At 41.3% G+C, this 20,166-nt stretch overlaps 1 protein-coding gene across 1 annotated transcript; it reads right to left on the bottom strand.

Annotated features, from left to right (window-relative positions):
* Nucleotides 1-804: 804 nt before the first annotated feature.
* On the bottom strand, nucleotides 805-19,488 carry snrkb (SNF related kinase b). The gene is made up of 5 exons (XM_004564632.6): nucleotides 19,145-19,488; nucleotides 16,969-17,326; nucleotides 16,460-16,854; nucleotides 5,923-6,064; nucleotides 805-3,924 (listed from the first exon to the last, which is right to left on the bottom strand). The coding sequence occupies exons 2-5, from the start codon at nucleotides 17,202-17,204 to the stop codon at nucleotides 2,841-2,843; spliced, it is 1,857 nt and encodes a 618-aa protein (XP_004564689.2). The 5' UTR covers nucleotides 17,205-17,326; nucleotides 19,145-19,488; the 3' UTR covers nucleotides 805-2,840.
* Between the last annotated feature and the right edge of the window lie 678 nt (nucleotides 19,489-20,166).

The following is a 20,166-nucleotide window of genomic DNA, read 5'->3' as shown; positions in this document are numbered from 1 at the left end:
ATCTTGTATTTTATTATTTTAGTAACTCAGCTGCTTATAATGTGTAATTATAATATTTGGTTAGCACTGCTCCCTCACAGCAGTCCTGGGTTTGAATCTAGTCAGAGGTCCTTCTGTGTGGCGCCTCCTTATGACTGTGTGAGTACTTTCTGGGTAACCTGGGTTCTCTTGATAGTCCAAAAACATGCATGGGGTTTGGTTGCCTGTCTCCTCCCCTGACCCTTAATTGGAAAATTGAAGTTTGACTTATGTCTCTGAAAGCCAACAGCTGAGGGCTTGAAAAACAGAAAAATCCTGTATTTAAAAGTATTATTGCATATACAGAAAGTATTCAAAGGGATGTCAGCGTTAAACATCTGCAGCAGTAATAGTAAACTATTTAACAGTGACAAATATTTACAGTTTTGTGTGTGGTGAGGTGTTTTCATAATGTTTTGTTTCTTTTCCTAAAGGCATGGTGTGAAAGTTTCCTCTGCCACTTGTCAGTTAATAATAATAATTTAAAAAAATTATAAGGAAGTCAGTGTATTTACTAGTACTCCCTGTGATCCAAAAACTCTGGTCACAGAAGCCCCACCTACCTGCTATTTGCATCTTTCGTTTTAAAGGAGCAGCCAATCAGAAGAAAGTTGCATTAAAGGGTGAGAAGCTAAAACAGCTTGTTTCAGTGGATCGGTAGTAAGGATTTTATGAACTGTGAATCAAGTAGAGAATAAAAACATAAAGGTGGAAATGAGCTTTTCAAGAAGAGCATTTTGTTTTCAATCCGAGTTTCTGTGAAATAAACAGACTGCACACCATCCATCCTGCTGACTTATTCCATTTTAATAAATAAATACAGAAAAATAAGTTCATGGCTCCATAGAGATGTGGTCCTAGTTATAATGCAGGTCAGTAGACAGAGACGCACTGAGGAAAGACAGGCTGCAATCACACAGAAGCAAATAATTTTATCCCTCTACTGCACAGATTTTATGCTTCCACGGCTGATGAAACATGAGCGATAATCAGATTTCACGTGACGGCCGCTCTTTATGTAGGTGGGGAACCGACGATGGCGGGTCCTGATGAGAAATCCAATTTGTTGAGCTCATGAAGCTGCAGTGACTGACAACAGCAAGCTCTGGTTACTGAACTATAGGAGCAAGATGTAGCTTATTGTACAGCTTTGACCTTCTGTCACCCTACAAAACATTACACCTTTGTATCTGCGTCGAAAAGGAAAAAATACAGAACACACAGAGCCATTATATGTCAAAATAATCCCACATGGAGTCTCCTCGGCTACACAATAACAAGCCATTGTGGTTGGGGCCGAATGATCAACAAATCTAGCCATCCAGTCCCCGGACACCGCTTGTTAAAAGCTGCCAGCTACAGTAATCATACTGTGTGCAATTCATTATTCAGTGGGTTACCTCAAGGTAATTACAGTCACACGAGAACATAGAAACAACGACTGTCCTGTCAGGTCCAAGACACGTGGAGGTATATTGTGATAAATGACAGTATTAACATGCGCAAAGTCACATATCTCTTTAGAGAATTCATATCTTTGTCGCATTATAAAAAAAATTAATCAAGGAACATTATATCTGCTCATCCAAAATAATAATAATAATAATGATAATAATAAAAAAAGTTACCATGTTTAGCAGAATTAAAAAGAAAAATGGAAGATCTGCATCCCAATCAGTGACCAGTGAGTCTAGAAACACTTTATATGGTAAGTTAGGACAAGCCATTCTATTAATATATATTTATATATGTATGAAACAAGGATTAAGAGGACAGGAAATCATATCATCTCTGTCCTATCATATCATAACAGTCTCCGTCTTTCTTTACAACAGCTTATAATAAGAGCTTTCAAACACAGGCAGGATGTGCAAAAGGAAAGTAGTGCTACTCTGCAGCAGAATCAGATTCCAAATAAAGCGCGTAGACGGTCACATAATACATCTGTGCATCCCAAAAAAAATCTGCAGCTATTTTAATAATTATCTGTTTTTCTCCAAAAAAAAAAAAATCCAACAGTCGATGTTCTCATGATGTCAAATGTGTCTATTTTTTAAAAACCTCTTTTTTAGTCTCAATTTAAAGAGAATTCAGGTTTTGGTCCACTGGTCAAACACCCTTTCTCACAGTTTCCTGACAAAATAAACAAATCCATCATAATATTTGGCTGACTGATCAATAATAAAAAAAACACTTGCAGCTCTAGTTTAAAGGTCCATCTTATACATATGTAATAAAATAAGGAATCTGTAGAAGATAATCAATTAATGACTTTCAGAGCTTTTGCAGTCGAGACTAAAATGACACCGCTGTGATGTGAAGTATGAATCCATTTTATGCTGTTAGGCACCATCAAACAAATAAAATGGACTTTAGCTTATTCAATAAAAACTGCTTGTGGTTATCAGATCTCTCTCTCTTCTCTCTCCATCACCTTCTTTCTTCAGTCTCCCAAGTTCATATACAGTTAGGTCCAGTAAAGTTTCTAAGCTACACATTGGAAACAGTCTCGTTTAGTTCTGTGGTGGCTCCTGTACACAGCAGCAAAGGGACGAGGTTCTACTAAGTTTGACTACTGTACTCAGCACCAGCTCTCTGGGTGTTTACCAGACGAGCAAAGTGCTAGAGCGGAGTGTTTGCACGTATGAAGCTGTACACGGTCCTTCATGTACACTCAGCGGCAGAAAGCCTCAGCAGCGAGCTCAGCGGTCTGCCGCTTCACGCGATTTGTTCTCGGTAGCCGGTGACCCGCGGACCGCTAAACAGCCCTTGTCTCCCTAATGTGGAAGCAGCACAACAAATATCGCCGGGGCCGGTTTCACTTAGAGCACGTGGCAGCAGTTGTACTGAGCCAGCGGCAGGATCTTGGGCTTGTTGTGTGTCGGTATGTTGAAGGCCAGAGCTTTCTCACACAGAGGAAACTGAAAGAGACGCTCACGAAGCTTCACGCTGTGCCGTTTTCCCTGCTCCACCCTCGGGGCAGACTCCTCCCGGGTCGTCGCTGCGCTGTGGGGCTGACACCTGTCTGTTAAGAGGTCATCTCTACCGCTTTCTCCTCCCCTGTCGCCTTCTCGTCCTCCTCGTTGCAGCTCCATCTTGTTCCGCCTGGCGGAGGACACCGGGGAGTGATGGGGGTCAGGTTTAGGGAGAGGAGGATGGGGTTTGTTGGTGTTGTTGTTGGGTTCCACCTCCTCGTCCTTTCCTTCCTCTCGGGCTGTGATGTCATGCTGGCCCTGACAGCACGGCACACCCAAAGCCAGCTGGGAGAATGGCGAGACTTCAGGAATCTGACTGACCAGCCTGTCTCCATGACTGACTGGCTGATCTGAAATCACACACCCACTGTCTTCAGTTTTGATTTCTGTCTCCACCTCTGCTTTGTCCCCCTCCTTCATCACCTCCAATGAGCTTCTTAACTCTTCCTCTTCACTGCTGTCTTGATTGTCTGCTCCATCCTGTGTCTTTTTAGTTTCTCTTTCTGGCTCTCCCTCTAGTAAAGAGGCAGAGCCTTCCCCTTCTTTTATCATACTTTCGTTCTCTTCCTCCTCCTCCTCCTCCTCCTCTTCTTCTTCTTCCTCCTCCTCCTCCTCACAGATCTGCTGAAGTGCAGGAAGGTTCTTGGTGATGGGAGGCTCTTCAGCTGGAGGTGGACGCAGGGTGAAGCTGAGGCTGGGCTGCCACGGAGCAGGGAAGGGCTTGTCAGACGATGGCCTTGCAGCGAGTAGATCCCCGCACTCAGGCACTCCTGAGTGGGGAGAGCTGGGAGAAAGGGCCCCTGAGAGCCAGTGCGGTGGGGCCTCTGGACTGAGGAGGGCGTTATCCAACCCCTGGAGCCAGTGGTGAGCCTCAATCTCATCAAGTGAGGAGCGGCGAGATGGATCTTTCTGCAGCATCCTGGAGATCAGACTGACAGGAAAGACAGAGAATTTTATTGTTTGATGGAGGTGATGTAAACGTCTGTTATACTTTAAGCGATAAGCTTTTGGAGCGACTGATTTGACACAGAAAACGACCTGATTCTGATCTGATCTAGGCCATCGGCACACTTATTAAAACCCGTATGTCCAGAAGGATCTTCTGTTCTATTCAGCTCCTCTTCTCAATTGAAACACACCATTGTGTGACCGAGGGCAGAGTCATATGACAAGTGCCGGGTCAGATGTTCGAGGATGTGTTTGCTGCTGCAGATAATCTGACAAAAACCACAGGGCAGAGAGTATTTATGGCTGCTGCCTTTTTAACCTCAGAAGACCGAAGACAAGCTGGAAAAAACCTTTGGGGAGGAAGATGGAAATAAAGCTTCTGTTTTTTTTACACACACACTCTTTGGTATTCAAGGCTAAGGCCTTTGACTCCCCACTTGTGATGTAAATAAAAAACGGTGTGTAAACGATGTATTTCTAATGGTGCCCGTGTCGTACGGAAACGGCTCGATGATGACAAGAACCGTGAAATGAGCCTAAAAAGTGGCGTGCTGCTGAAAGTCAGATTTATTGTTGGTTTACTGGCCAGTAATCTGAACTTCCCTCTTTCATAACACAGAGAACAAAAAAGATTGGTGCTTGCACAGCATTACAGTCAGATGGAGGTCTGGACTTTGACAGCTTGATTCTTTTCTTTTTCAGTCATTGTAGATTTGCTGCTGTACTTGTAATCACTGCCTCACTGAATGACCCAATTTTCTGCAAGCTTTAGCTGATGCACAGATGGCCTTACATTTGACTCCACAACACTTTGGTACACAAAGGAGCTCAATGTGACATGTCGCTCAGACCAAATTTACATCACATTTTTTTTCAATGACCTTTTCCCTCACAAAAAAACAAGACGATAACTAATAAAAATATTTGCGGTTGCCAATGCGGACCCTCAGACTCTTAGTAGATGCACCTGTGGTATAAATGTCAATATCCTATGTGACTTCCTGCTTGAGTTATGGGATTCTCAAGTTTTTCAGAAAATTTGACCTCTGACCCTTTGATCGAGATCATTGAAATTTGAACTTGTTTAGGATATTTAGTAGTAGTCAATATCATAATCCTGCGTTGCCTCGAGTTATCGTGTTCACGCCGCCTGCTCAGCTAAGGGGTAAAAATGAATGCACAAGGACAAAAAAAAAAAAAAAAAGATGACGTGTACTGACACTTTTATCAACAAATTAAAACAAGATGAAAATATCCTCCAGAGACCAGATCCAAGATCGGCGATCAAACTAATGAAGTTATGTAGAAAGGTTTGGAAGTGACCCAATCAGAGGTAATCTCCTTGTGAGTGGGGGCGGTACATCTAGCTCCCAATTCTCTCCTTTCCTTATAAAAAAAAACCCCCACAACAAAATTACATCAATGTGGACAACAGGCAAGAAAATACATATCTGATTTTTGAAAATTAATGTTGTGTATTTGAATTGACTTATTAGGATTTGAGAACTTCCTGGTTTATGTTCACAGGACATCCTGCAGAGGTTGTAACTGGGTTTGGAGGTGTTAACGCTGTCCCGATGTTAACCCAGTGTGTGTGTTTTGGATCAGACTGTTAGGAGTGAAGGTAAGATTGTGAAGACAGATGTGCACCTGTGAGCTTTATTTTGTTTCCGGATTAGCAAAACTAAAGACCCAGAAGTTTCTGTGTTGCAATGTTTGGGATGATTCTCACACTGTTAGGGAGAACTATATGTGCAGCAGGGTAATGGAGCCTTTGAGGAAACTAGGACACTGAAATTATTCAGTGAAACGCACGCTAATGAGATGATTTTACGGTCAGCAGATTTTTAACTCATCTACTGAACAGCAGAACCCTCTGGCAGAGAAATCAAAAATAAAGCATTCAGAATAATAAAACCTTTTTCTTCCTCTGAAGATCTGGCCTGAGAGGACCTTGATTGTAAGCTAAGATTTTACTCACTCTCTGCACTCGTCAGACACATGTTCAGGAATGGAGTAACGACAGTCCAAAATCATGACCAGAGTCTCGCTGTCGTTGGTTTCCTGGAAGGGAGGGACTCCACACACCAGCATGTAGAGGATCACCCCCAGAGACCAGATATCTGGAACACACACACACACACACACAAAAAAAAAAATCACAAAAATTTGCCTTAAATAGCAAATAATTTCCAGACTGAAAATAGCCTCCCATCCCTCTGCTCTCTCATCATAGTTAGAATACTCCGAGCTCCACGGGTCAGATAGGGTATTTAAAAAATTGCCTTTTTGAATGTAGCTCTACTCATTGATCTCAAGTGGTCTCCTTTCTGCCTTAGAGCAACAGTGAGGTCTAGGGTCAGGGTACACACAACAGAGCAGCTCAGATTAAACTACTGCATTCCTCAATGACGTGAAACAATCTAAGAGGAAAGCTTGTGAGTAACAGCTGGATGTCCGGTTTTTAAGAGTCAAAACTTTAAGCGCTAAGCTGTAGACAACTCGGCTAAGCGCTCCTGACCCCGACTGTAAAACCACATTCACACATGCCCGGGCTTCCTGACCGACAGCACTGCTGACAGCGTGCCCTTTTCCCGTCTCCTCCCTTTCCTTCCCCTTTTCCACTTGCCTACCCTCCCTCTCCCGTCCTGATGTAGCAAGAGGAAGTCGATTCACACTCAAAACGGCCTCAGTGAGGCAAGAACACAGCAGCCGGGTCAAGGAAACTCACGCAAGCTGAGGAAAGCGATCTGAGGGCTGAAGGCCATAACAAACAGATGGCTTGTTGTGGTGTTGTGCTATTCTGAGAATGAACTCCCTTCTATCTTTTATGCCTCTTCTCGTGTTGCTTCCCAAACACTGGAAAAAAGAACACTGACCACTGTTTGCATTGTGTGCCAGCCCCAATGTAACACTGTAAATATCACAGATCGTAAATCTTCATCTGTAAAACCTGTCTCTGCTGATATCCCGTTTCCTTCGTGTGCGACCTAAAGGGTAATTAAAGTGGTCTGACCTTGATTTTACAGCTTTTGCTGCTAATCTTTCAGTTTTCCCCTCCACTGTGGATTCTTCAGGGAACACTGCGCTCCACATATAAAGCTATTAAAACTAATTTTTTTAAGCGTATTTACACATCTTTTGTGTTCTTTCCTGTAGAAGAATTACAGCTGTGAAACCGAGACTGAAACTATGATACAAACACTTGTCATGCCTGTACTGCGATACCTCTGAGGGGCTGTTAATGCATGGTTAAAGCAGGCGAGGTCTGGTAAAAGCCGTAACGCTCGTCAGAATTCAAATACCTACATTCAAAAACATTGACCGTTCCAAGGGGCGAAATCCTAAAGATTTTAGTGCCTCAGCTTCTTAACTATCAATCCTTCATTAACCAGCTCATATTACTTGTCCTTTAATTCAGCTTAAGGCTCAACCTGTGACATCAGTGATATCACAACATGAACAATAATCTCGGTTCAAACTAACTGTCCACACCAGTAATAAAATATTAAGCTGTACTCCTGACTGTGAGAAAGACAATCATCACTGGTTAATGAGGTTGTGTTATGAGATAATGAACTAAGGGGACACAGCGTGCTCATTTAGTAACATTTGTCAGTGACACAACCAGTTTAAATCTGAAGGGAACTGACGTTTAAAAAATGAACATCACGCTGTATCAAAAGAGACTTGATATTACTGAACGAGACCAAAAAGTCATCCAGAAAGATACTTTGTTGCAAAAGCAGACAGTTTGATCAGATTTCTCTATTTGAATTTAGTTGAAAAATGCCAAGAGACATGCATAAAATAGCAGTTTTGTACCTACAGGATGATTACCAAAGAGGGATTAGCTGAAAACTTACCATATTTCAGCAAAATAAATTTGAGGAAATTGGACAAAAAGAAGAAGTGGGAGTCCCTTAAATCTATCAGCAACACAGAAACAGTATCTGAAAATTATGACCTTAAGAACCAGGAAAACAAAAACAAAAAACAAAGACCCGCCTTACACTGTATTTCCATTTATGTTTGCATATGTCAATAAATTGCTGCCTCGATTTCCCTTTTTCTTAATGAAACAAAGAAATGAGTACAAATAAAACAGTAGTAGTACAACAAGTGCTTTTTAGAGTTTAGTTATGTTATGTATGACAATCGCTTCGTCTTTTGAAATTAATTAATTTACACATATACCCCAGCTATTTTTTATTTTTATTTTGGAGGGCTTTTTCAAAACTTTTACTAGTTTACAATAAAAGGGAAAGAGTGGGAGAGAATGGAGTTGGGCCGTAGGCAGACTGGTTTTTAGATCTGAGACACATTGAACAGATTGGAGAGACTGAGATAACCAAAAAGCACCACTGAACGACCCTGTACAACTCCTCCATGTAATACACTGTACACACCGTAATAGCTCCACCCTTTGCACATGCTCTACAGTAAAATAACAAATGTTTTACAGGTTAGAGTTAAATGTCAATCATATATATTTCACCTCTATAATAGTCTTGATATTTAAGTGATTTGTATATATTAGTGATCTTTCTTTGTAATATATCATATTATTTAATTAGGTTAGTCTGTTACTGTCTTAGAGCAACTGTAACCCACACAATTTCCTTAGGGATTAGTAAAGTATTCTGATTCTGATTTTAAAGGTTATTGCATTCAGTGCTAACAGACACATGCTAACACGCTACACACAAATGTTTCCAGTAAAAAATAAAATAAAAAAAAGATTCAATGGAACAAACTGAATCAGCAATCTGCCGATTCGATTTGTTCCATTTAAAGCACCGGATGCACATGTTCGAACTCTTTACCCTTTGAAATCCTACTAGGAGTAACCTAGTATCTGTCATATTTCAGGCCTGCTTATAGAACGAAATGTTTGCACCAGAAGTAAGTAAATGTGGTCTCTGCCTATGCAGCTACCCCATAGGATGTGGTCATCAAACCACATAATTGTCAAACTTTATGCAATAGTTCAATGAAACTGGAGAGCTGTCCCACACTGGTGCTACAAGAAAGACGAGCAGTAACCACAATAAATAACATTTATACGGAAAATGTGGGGGAGGTTTAGAGTTAATAATAAAAATGACACATGTATTACCTGAGACTGCTAGACTGCTAACCATAACCCTGAGATGCTCTTTGTTTTCTAAATATCGACATCCGTTTCTCAGAATTGAAGCCCTTGTGGACACAGCACACTTGCAGTGCAATCAGTTTTGCAACTAATTTAGTTCACATTAGTTTAAAATAACACATAATAGTGGACATGTTTTAGGGCACAGGTAATCCTGAAACTGCAGAGATGCAGTGTGCCTGCAGCTACACACACCGTTATAATAACACAAAACAAAACCCTCCTTATTAAATCCTGAGCAAGTCAGACATAAAAGGATTTCAAAAATATTTTTAGGAGTATAATAAAACATTGTGGTACATTCAAATCCTCCTCCATCCAGTGATTCTCACATGTAACAGCCCCGTATGTGATCAGACATCCAGCCATTGTTCCACATTGTTCTCATGACAGTCCAAACAAGAGCCCTCAGTTCTCACCACACGACTATCGCACGCACGCTCATGCACACGCTAATATTGGTCCAGGGACGTATTATGCAACAGGGAGGAGAAACCACTGAGTGCTGGGAGTGTACTTTTCTCTGCTCACTGGGGAATATCACACATTCTTACCATGCATTAGTGGCCTGCTGACAGGACAAAGATCAACAGCAGACACACACACATACATCCATACAAAGTAAACACAAACCAGATGCAGATATAGGCTGAATCACGTTAGAAAATAAGTTAAACTATGAAAACTGTTGCGATACAAAACCTCGTGCACAGAATTCACTGCAGCTTCAAAGAGTTAATGACTGATCTGTGGTTCTCTACTGGGGCCATCTCCTTTTAAGTACACTTTTCAAGGCCAAATACGTCAGAAAGGGTCAGCACAGCTGACTCGTTTCCAACGGGTCCTCAAGTTCAGACTAAATATAAATGCAGCCCTTTTTTTGCCCACATTTGGCCAGCATGAAAAATGCTGTTAGATCATCAGTAACCGATGTATTACAGGAATTTCTCATGATCTTGGGAAATGTTATTATTTTGATATGATTATCTTCTAAGTCTTTCATAAAAATCTTGATAAGGAAGGAAGTTGTCAATACATGAAAATACATACTCATATTATTTTAATAACTGTGAAGTCATCTGGTGTGGTTACCTTGACATGAAACGGTGTTACTTCAAAAGAAATGCAGTAATAAACTTAAAACAATAGTAAATAACAACACCGGCCAAAACGCTAAATTGGAACATTAATGAAATAATGTGATAGTTTTTATTAAATTTTTTTGCAGTGCGTATCAAAAATTCAGGCAAATTACATTTAGCGAACTATTCTGGACCAAAACTGGCATTCATACAGATACTTTTCAGGTTGTTCTGGTAAATGTAATTTTACTAATATTGCTACTGAATCATGTGTTCATCCCCTTAAAACAAATGTGAAGCTTACAGTGAGCAGACTGGAGAGTCCACACAAAAGTAGCTGAACTAGTCAGGAAGTACAGTTCCCCCCTTAAACACAACAGAAAAGTATTCAAACAAGGTTTTGCTCTGTAGGCACTCTTATGACAAAGTCAGGAACTTATTTTGCTGTGCCATTGATATCTTAAAATAGAGACCAGTTGGTGACCTCCTTGGAAATCTCTGGGAAAAATGTCTATATAAGAACAGTCTCAACTGACTGGTGAGTGGCTGCTGCACCAAAACCCTGCTAATGACTGCTTTAGTTGCTAACAGATTGCTGCTGTTGCCTTCAGTTTGCATGACATGTACCGATTCGTCTGCAAATGCTCGCTATTTTCTCACCAAACTATAGTGACACTGTAAACACCTTCAAAATAAAAGTTGTATCTTACTGCTGCAACCAACACATTTGGTCACAATTTCACTGCCATTTGATGAGTAATACAAAGTACTGGTGACCATGGCAACCTGCAGGCAACCTAAGCAATTGCAAGGAGGTTTTCGGTGCAGCACCGTACACTTTTTTTGTGACCAATTCAGCTAGCAATTTCCAGAAATCTCCAGAAGCCACTGGCCATGTAATCAACCAGTAACTACTAGATATCTCCACCTCAGATAATATACTGGTTGCCGACAGGTGGTTGACTGAAGCCTTACACTGACTACTGAAGTTTAACACATTAAGAATGTATTTATTTATTCAGAATAGGATGATGCCATTTAAAATACTTTAGCAATCAATTTCATTTATGGATATGCCATCAGTTCATTAAATTAACAGAAAATTTCCCCCCGCCCTGGTATCACAGAAAGCCAAGTTGCTTTCATGTTGCTCTCTTATCCAACATGAAATTCTGAAATACTGGAATTTTAAAAAATATGCCAAAATGCATGTTTAATGTTGAATTCCTATTAAAAAAAAGTGCATCATTTTCCTGGATTGAGACGGTCAGGTGGGAAGCGTTTGCTGACCTGACGCAGAATAACCCTTTAGGCTACTTTCGGGCAGGTGACAGCAAAGACTGTTTAAAAGAACAAGAAAAAAAAAGTTGAGAAGCATTTCTTAGGTCCTAACAGAGAGCCATTACAAATCACATGCTGTGCCCAGAAACATCGACTGATGCACACTGTTGCACAATATTCCCCCCAAGAAGGATGCATCTGTTTTTGGATTTAGTTGCTAAGAGATAATCTGTTCACTGCACCATTATACTTCCTAGTATGTGTCAACGTTGCTGGTGCTGTGGTTTTCAAGCTTTGGAAAAGTACTTGTTGCTACAAACAGTCAAGCAGCCTTGAGGTTGATATGAAAACACCAACAAAGAGGTTTTGTGCGGAAAACCTCTCGGTAAAGAAGCTCTTCCTTGGTCTAAAATAGGATGTTCAGAGGGGGCTTTACATGTGCTACTCCCCACTGGGTAATGAGCAGCCATGACCCTCCACCCTAAAGCAGACAAATGAGTGGTGTGTATGATGTGGCAGCCAGATACAAAGACTGAACACATTTGTCGACACTGGAGAGCACATCAAAGAGTTCAAAGCCACCTGTAACCCCCAGATTTCATTACTGTTTCTGACTTACTAAGCACTGTATCTAGCATGTAGGTATTTAGAGAATCTAACTGACACAAAAAAGCCCATACATTTAATGCTTCAGTCTGTAAAAAAGCAGCTTTTCCTCTATCACATTTGGGGTTTTTTTCTGATTATGCCATCTTTATAACGTTAGTGCATTTTGCTGAACCTTTCCATGGCAACCAGCTGTCAGAAACACAAACATTTGTAGCTGACTCTCAGAATAATCAGCCAAAAGCAGAAGTTCCTCCTGTACAGAACATACCCGACCACTTTAGCTCTTCCTTTTTTCTTATCTGACATTTCCCTCAACTATATTGCACAGCCCTACTCTTTGTCATAACTCACCTCTTGCTGTCATATTTACATTTGTTCAGGAAGAGCTCTTTCCCACACTGATAAGCTACTATTTTTGTCCTCTTTAATTTATGACAAACTAATTCTCATTAGCCAGTGACTGGGAAAAATAAGGAAAAGACCCACATATATCGTTAACACGATGACCTTGGTCTGTGAAGCCTAACAATTACACTTAGAGTGCAGAAAGTGTACACACATGCACGCACACGGTAAAGGGCAGATATTATGTAACTGCAGTGTTTATCTTTTTCAAAGGCAAGAAGTCCTGCAGACATTCCTGCCTCTACTCTAAATCATATGACCGTCATCAAACACCAGCACCACGTCTTCAATCAAGCTGCATGTTAACTATTGCTGGACTGCAGATTTTGAAAGTTTTACAGTATATTAGGGTTTTATTATGATTATTATTATTATTATTATTATTATTATTATTATTATTAATAATAATAATAATATGACTTTTGAACACGACAACATTTTTATTGGTTTATAATGCTTCACTCTGCTGCTAGAAGGTTTTAATGTCATCATACATAAAGAAACAATAAAACCAATTAAACCAAAACAATAAATAATGTACTCATATGCTTTCATTAACAAACATTAACATCTGACAAAGGGCTAGTACAGAGCCAGTCCTTAGCAGGCTGCCTGTTATCTTCTTCTGTCAGATACAACACCTCTTATTGTTGCTGCTGTTTTTTTAAACACAGTCAGCATACAGCAAGCTTATTAGTGTTGCAGCGTTGGTACGATCTCCATTCGGAGTTCTTCAAAACTTTCTGTACACTTTTTATCATCATGCATGATCTCGGCCTCACTTGATTCCCTGTCGCTGTGTAAGGAGGAGCTCTGAGCTCAGAAGCAGAAAGAGCTCTCATCCTTCATCCTCCGACTTTACAGAATGTTATGCTATCTAGGTAGCAAGCATTGCCGAGCATGCTGCATGGTGTCTTTCAAATTATTGCCCCCCTGAAGAGAAGTTTCAGATTATTAGCTGCTGCTTTATATTGCTTTTTGTACCACATAACTAGAACTGTGGGTAAGAAGGCTGAACAGTTAAAATAGATCCCCTCTCCCCTGCATGTCAGTCCAATATTATAGTACATGTAAGCCCCTTGAAAAGCCACAGAAGCTGCTTTGTCGATTTACTGGTTTGGTGACATCCTGTATAAAGTTATCAGATGTACATCTAGTATACTTTCAGGCTTTAAAGTATAAAACAAAATCCCCACAGCAGCCTGATTATATCAGACTGAAATATCAAACGGACACAGACTGCAGTCTGTGTGTGCGCGTGCAAAGATAGGTTTATGAGTCATCTTACTAAGCTGAGATCACTGAGGGACATCTCTTCTTCTGTGCAGCTCAGGATTACGACAAACATTCATGAATATATAGATGCATGTGTGTACGGAGTGATGGAAGTGTACATTTCTGTCAAAGTGACGACATAAACATGAAATCTACAGTTTGAGTCACACTAAGACGAGCAAAAATAGAACAGAAAAATGCGCTTCGAGTCAAGTGAAGCAGAAAACAGGCTTAAAGGATGTAATAATAATAAATGGATTTCAATGGACGCCCTTCGAGTGGACGCTTTTAGAAACAGGAAGTGACATTAAAAAGGAACTAATGCAACTTGTAAGTCATGCTGAAGTTATGTGTGCGTGTGAAAAGATTCTTCAGATCACAATTCTCATCTTTACGACACCCATAAACAATATAGCAAATTCAAAGCACTGGTTTCTTAAATTACAGTTTTTCTTGTTTTGATCCATTTACATGTGCAAATGTCAGTAAAAGCCCTTCTGCAAGAGCACAAACTATTTTACATTCAAGACAGATGCATTTGTAGTTGACAGAACGGCAACCAGACCTTGCCGAAATCCAGCCTATTCCAGCTTAGCAGATAAGACCACCGACATCCCCGAAGCCCACATGCTGAGTTTGCCTGCCCCCCCGGGATGCGCAAGACCAAATCCCTCAATTCTCCTTCTGTTTCTATAAACTCAAATCCCACAATCTATCTGCCGGCTTCACCTCTAAACTCCCACAAATCCCAACAGTACAGAGCAGCCTTTCTAGTAAGGATAAACAGTGATGCACAGTAGTTTCTCTATCTGCTATCTGTCTCTGTCCTCATCTCCCTCTCACACACATACACACACACACACACAAATGCTTGTTATGCAGAGTGGGGGCATGCTGGTGAGCTGCAGTGGTTGGTTCCTCTGCAGAACGTGCCCAGTTGGCTCATGACTGGCTGGCTTGCTTAGACTGACCCAGATACACACACTAATCCTCAACGGATATACAAACACACACACACACAGACAATTGCATACTAGCACACAAATATGGAAGAGACACACTGAGACACAAGGAAATGCACAGGGATACCTACACAGGGTCAAAGAGACAAATATGGGCACCTACTGTTCACCCACACAAACAGTTGGGCTCACGGAAACAGACAATACAGGCTTGTTGGTGAATTTTGACTGTGTTAGCAGTTTGTTGCAGCTGCATCAAACACAATCAGTAATTTTTCCACCCATTGGCAACAGCACATGACAAAACAGCTTCATCTTATCTTACCTAATCTGCTGACTCTACTGTGTGAACAAAAGATCTTCAACAGCCGTCAACCAGACTTTAAAAAAGTAAGTTTTTCTAAACTACTTAATCTAAGGTTAAGAAAAAGAAATGTTAAAATCCTCAGACGAAAATGTATATTTTAACAACTTTGCTCCCATGACGAATGGGTAAAATCTGATGTGGGTGCCGACAATGATAAGGCGTCTGGTAGAAAGCTACTGAATTTACCCTCAGGCAAGTTTGCTCTGCTCAGAGTGGAAAATAATTAAATGACATGAAACAGATATTGAAGCCTCGATGGCAAAATTACACATGCTAATCAAAGAAAAGAAAGACTTTGATGCTGCATGCAACCTCTGGGCATCGCTCAAAAGTACAGAGGCCTTTAATCATTTCATTTTTTGAAAAATCTGTAAATTTGTTTCTCTATTAATCGATTTTACGAGAAAAAATAGAGCACACTGACTGCTTTAATTTCTCCGTCGTGTATGTGTTAGAATGCATAACAACTTAAGCATTCCAATACACAAAACAAAGTTCATTATCACATATTTGAGGAGGTAGAACTGACCAATGTCTGCTATTTACACTTTAAAAATGTTCAAGTTTGATAATACAAACACTCCAGTGCAGTTTGTGCTCACCTGTCTACTTATGAGCCCCTGTCACTGGTTTTACTGGACTGCGAGTTTTTCCCACTGTACTTGAGAGGGCCACCCAGATATATTTTGTTTATTATTGACACTTTATATAACTGAGACAACAACTACCTACAGTCTTTCCTGGCTAGTGTGTCTGTAGAGACATGCATGTTGCTATTATGGTGGTTGTTCAGCTGTCTCGAGGCTTTCGTTCAGCAGCCAGATGGACTCCAGCTTCACTCTCTTGGAGTGCATAGTCCTTTTTTCTGTTCTGGAGATCTGAGGTAAGCTGGAGGCTTGCAGAGCAGGCCAAGAAGGCAAGCTAGTCCATCCAAAGGATGAGGAACTCACTGTCGAGGCAGCTGATTACTGCCTCGTTAAATGTAGATATAGAATTAATGACTACAATATAATTATTTACTTGGAATTTATTTAGGAACACAAGGAAGTATTGTGTGAGTATTGTGAGTATTTCTGTGGGATATATCATAAACCTACGAAAAATACTCTTACATTCTACCACTGTTCAACAGTTTGTCAAATATTGTTTTTCCCCCCTCATAATATTACCATAATAACAGAGTATAAAAACAAAGCCAACAAAGCGGATATTTCTAAATATGATGATGTTATATAAGACTAATTTGCATTTTATGTTTGCCTCCCTTTGTCCAGGTTTGCCTGGCAGCTTTAAAATCTCTGATCTCAAGCTCAGCGCTTAAAAAACAAAACAAAATAACAACACATAGATACAAAAAAGAAAATACATTTTCTCTGTCTCACCCACAGCCGGAGCATCGTACTCTTCTCCCAGCAGAATCTCAGGAGCAGAATATGCCAGCGACCCACAGCTGGTGGCCAGCATCATCCCGGGCTGGAATAAGTTGCTGAACCCAAAGTCAGTGAGCTTGACGGCGCCTTGCTGAGGGAAGAAAACCACGTTCTCAGGCTTCAGGTCCCGGTGCACTACATGCAGCTGGTGGCAGTAGGACACAGCACGCACAATCTGGGCGAAGTGACGCTTGGCGGTAACCTCGGCCACGCCTCCCTCGTGGCGGAGGATGTAGTCGTAGAGGTCACCGCCCTCAGCCAGTTCCATCACCAGGTAGAGAGTGGTGGGTGTGTCGATGACCTCGTAAAGGCGAACCACGTTGGGATGCTGCACCCGCCTCATGCATCTGATAATGGAGGGACACATTTAAACAAAGATGGTTTCAACCATTCATCTTGAACAGCAAGCTTCTTAGTCTGAGATCAGTATCTGTTCAATCTTTATTTTTTATCATTCATACCTCACTTCCTGTAAGAGGTGGCTCGTTGCCATTACATCTAGTTTTGTCTTGTCTATCATCTTGACAGCCACCAGTTGCCCCGAGTTGACATTACGGCCCAGTTTAACAACAGCAAAGTGACCCCTGCCCAACGTCCGACCCAGATGGTACAGTCCGCTGAGATCAGAGCGACCAGGGCTGCTCTGCAGGTCCGGATGTTCATCCTGGGAAGCATTTATACCTCCAGAGGAGTCCATATTTAAAACTGAGAGGGGCTTCACAAGGGAGCAGGTGGAAATTGGTTGCGTGAAGGTGTCAAGGACTGAAAAAAGGGAGGGAAGGTGCAAGGCAGCGAAGTTCCTCACTGCTGAAGAGTCGCCTGGTTGGACAAAGAAATGACAACACAATGAAACTAAATTGACTGTGCTGATTATTTTGGCCTTTGGCCCGAAGGGAAAAGGGCTTTCGATGAGGTCAGCTGCTGCCGCTAATGCCTCATCCCATCAGGCACGGGACCAGAAAGAGGCTGATATTAAACATCGCTTAACGAAAGGCACAGAAAACAGGACACGGTTAAATTAAGTAGCGAGGACTAGATTAGAGTGTAGCAGAATTACAGTCTAGCAATAAGAGCAACAGAGTGTAAAATATTGTGTTATTGTCTGAGGGGCTGCATTTGGCTCCATCTCAAATAACACCATCAAGCACAAATGGCACGCTTAATCAATACTGTAACAAGAAACCATAATGTACATCTGTGCGCGTACGCGAGTGTGTTTGTGTGTCATTAGTTCGGTTAAGAGGGTCACAAGGTGGCAATAGACCTGATGATATCATCATTATATCATCCCCAGCTTCACTGCTGCTTTCTTTTGATTTTTATTAGGTTATTCAGTTGGAGGAAAACAGGTAAACACACAGATGGGAGTTCATCTATAAAGGTGAAAAACAGAAAAATAAAGTAGATGTTGTTCAAAGTTACTAGAAATTAAATCTTTGTTGTGTGGGAAAACTTTAAGCCCAGTAAATTAAAAAAAAAAAAAAACAACGTTGTTCTACACCTCTGAAGTATCCATTGGCAGCTAATAGCCCCTTTAGTGAATAAAACCTTAAAAAAATTTGTAAATACTGTTTCTTAGGGGTTGTTTTGCATCTCTGTAGGTACTCTGTATCTGTAGTTATTCCATAATTTCTGTAGAGTCCCTTTGCTTCACGGTGTGATTGTTCTTTTGTGCCTACCTGCAAGTCAGTTTTTTACATTTCTGTTTTCATTTTGATTTCGTTTCAGTTATTTCCCAGACTCTGCTTGCTTTCGGTTTAGTTTTTAGTGTTAAAAATGTAGCTAATATTGTTTTTTTCCACCAAACTTTTAGCTTTTATTTTTCTCACGCCGTAGTTGTTTTCACAACTTTTTTCTTCCCATAAGCAGAAGAAACTTTTGCATCTCTTTGTATCTCTAAGTGGGCTTTTCTCTGTGACTTTTCTGTTGTTTTGAGTATCTGCAGTCACCGTGCATCTCTTTCCACAGTTGTTTTTCTCTACTTTTTGTCATGTTGTATCTCTGCAGTTGTTTAACATCTCTTTGCAGTCATTTTCCACTTCTTTGACGGGAGTTTTGAGTGTATTTGGCATCATCTCTGCTTGTTTTTGTGCCTTCTCTCTAACTGTTTTGCATCTCTTTTGAGTTAGCGTTCACTTGATTACACTGACAACTACAACAATCATTTCAAACAAAGGCTCAGAGGACCCTTTTGAGCTATTCTGAGGCAGACATATGATTTTATCAAAACGGACAACTGTTTTTTTCATCTACAACCTTTTACACTATGATTTATTTATCACCAGTATATAACGCAGCATCACTATTATCGGCAGCCTATTTAAAGCCCCTCTGAACAGCTTCTCCGGGCAGAATCAGGCCTCCCTGTCTTAGATATGTGCTAATGTCCTCGGTTGTACAGTTGTATCACATCCACTGCACCCCGTAATCCTGACTCGGGGCTGCCACACTTGTGTTAAGGCCAGCTGTTCTCTTCTTGGCCTCAACTGCAGTCCCGAGTTGGCACACACACGCACGCGCATGTAGTCATCCTCCAAAACAACCATTACCAACAACCTCACGGACACCGACAGAGCTACGGCAGTAAAGTGCCGTTACTGCTGTGAAGATACAGCGGTGGCGGCGGTGCTAACTTACCATTGTCGTGTAAATATCCCGAGTAGCGAGCGGCTCTTTCGGTCACTCCGCGGCTCCACGCTCGGTGTCCCCGCTGAATTCTGCTGTGTGAGTCGGCAGCTTCTTGCTGTCTTTCACAACACTCCCATGTTCCCGGTCCATACTTTTCTCATGACCGCCCGCCTCACTTCGCACTCTCTCCGTGTCCTCGAGCTCCACGACCGCGCGCCCGCTCATCGAAGTTGCAGAACGGAACTTGTCGTGCGCGCGCGCGTGTCCGGCTAGCTTTTGACGTCAATGCATATTTCGTCTCGCTCGCTCGCTCGCGCGGAGCAGCCAGCGGTCGCGAGCCTCTTGTACGCAGTGAGGAGAGGAAAATAACTGAATGGACGCTTCGGAAGTCCAAGAATTATGTAACGGCTGAGGTGTTTCGCTCTGTAAACAGGAGCAGGGAACAAAGAGCTATAGCATAGCGTACTGACAGGACAGGGGCCCCAGGACAGACGCACAGCGGGGCCCTCGACCTTACAAGATATCAAAGATGTCATGAGTCTTTGTGCTGGTTTCGTTTTTCTTTGCAACCGCTCTTTTTCCTTCTATCTATAGTTCCTTTATGCTTCTCTGTGCCACCTCTTTGTAATTCTTTTCATTAGTTTCAGTGTTATTGTTGAAAATTTGTCTTTTTGGTTGTCTTTTGGATCCTTGGAGGGCAGTTCCCAGTTCCCATACAGCCACTTTATGTTTCAGTGTGAAAATTTTTGCGTGTGTTATCTTTGCTTTTTATATTCTTTCTCTCTTCATAGTTCAAATGTAAATACACTATATTGCCAAAAGTCTTCACTCACCTATCCAAATCTTGAATTTCTGGTGTTCCAAACACTTCAACAGATGCATAAATTCAAGCACCTACGCATGCAGACTGCTTCTATAAACATTTGTGAAAGAATGGGTCGCTCCCAGGATCTGAGTGAATTCCAGCATGGTACCATGATAGCAACCATAAATATTCCACAGTAAACTGTCTGATATTATAACAAAGTAGA

This window comes from Maylandia zebra, linkage group LG7 (genome assembly GCF_041146795.1).
Source record: "Maylandia zebra isolate NMK-2024a linkage group LG7, Mzebra_GT3a, whole genome shotgun sequence".
Classification (NCBI taxonomy): Eukaryota; Metazoa; Chordata; class Actinopteri; order Cichliformes; family Cichlidae; genus Maylandia; species Maylandia zebra.
This window is presented reverse-complemented; position numbering and strand designations above follow the sequence as displayed.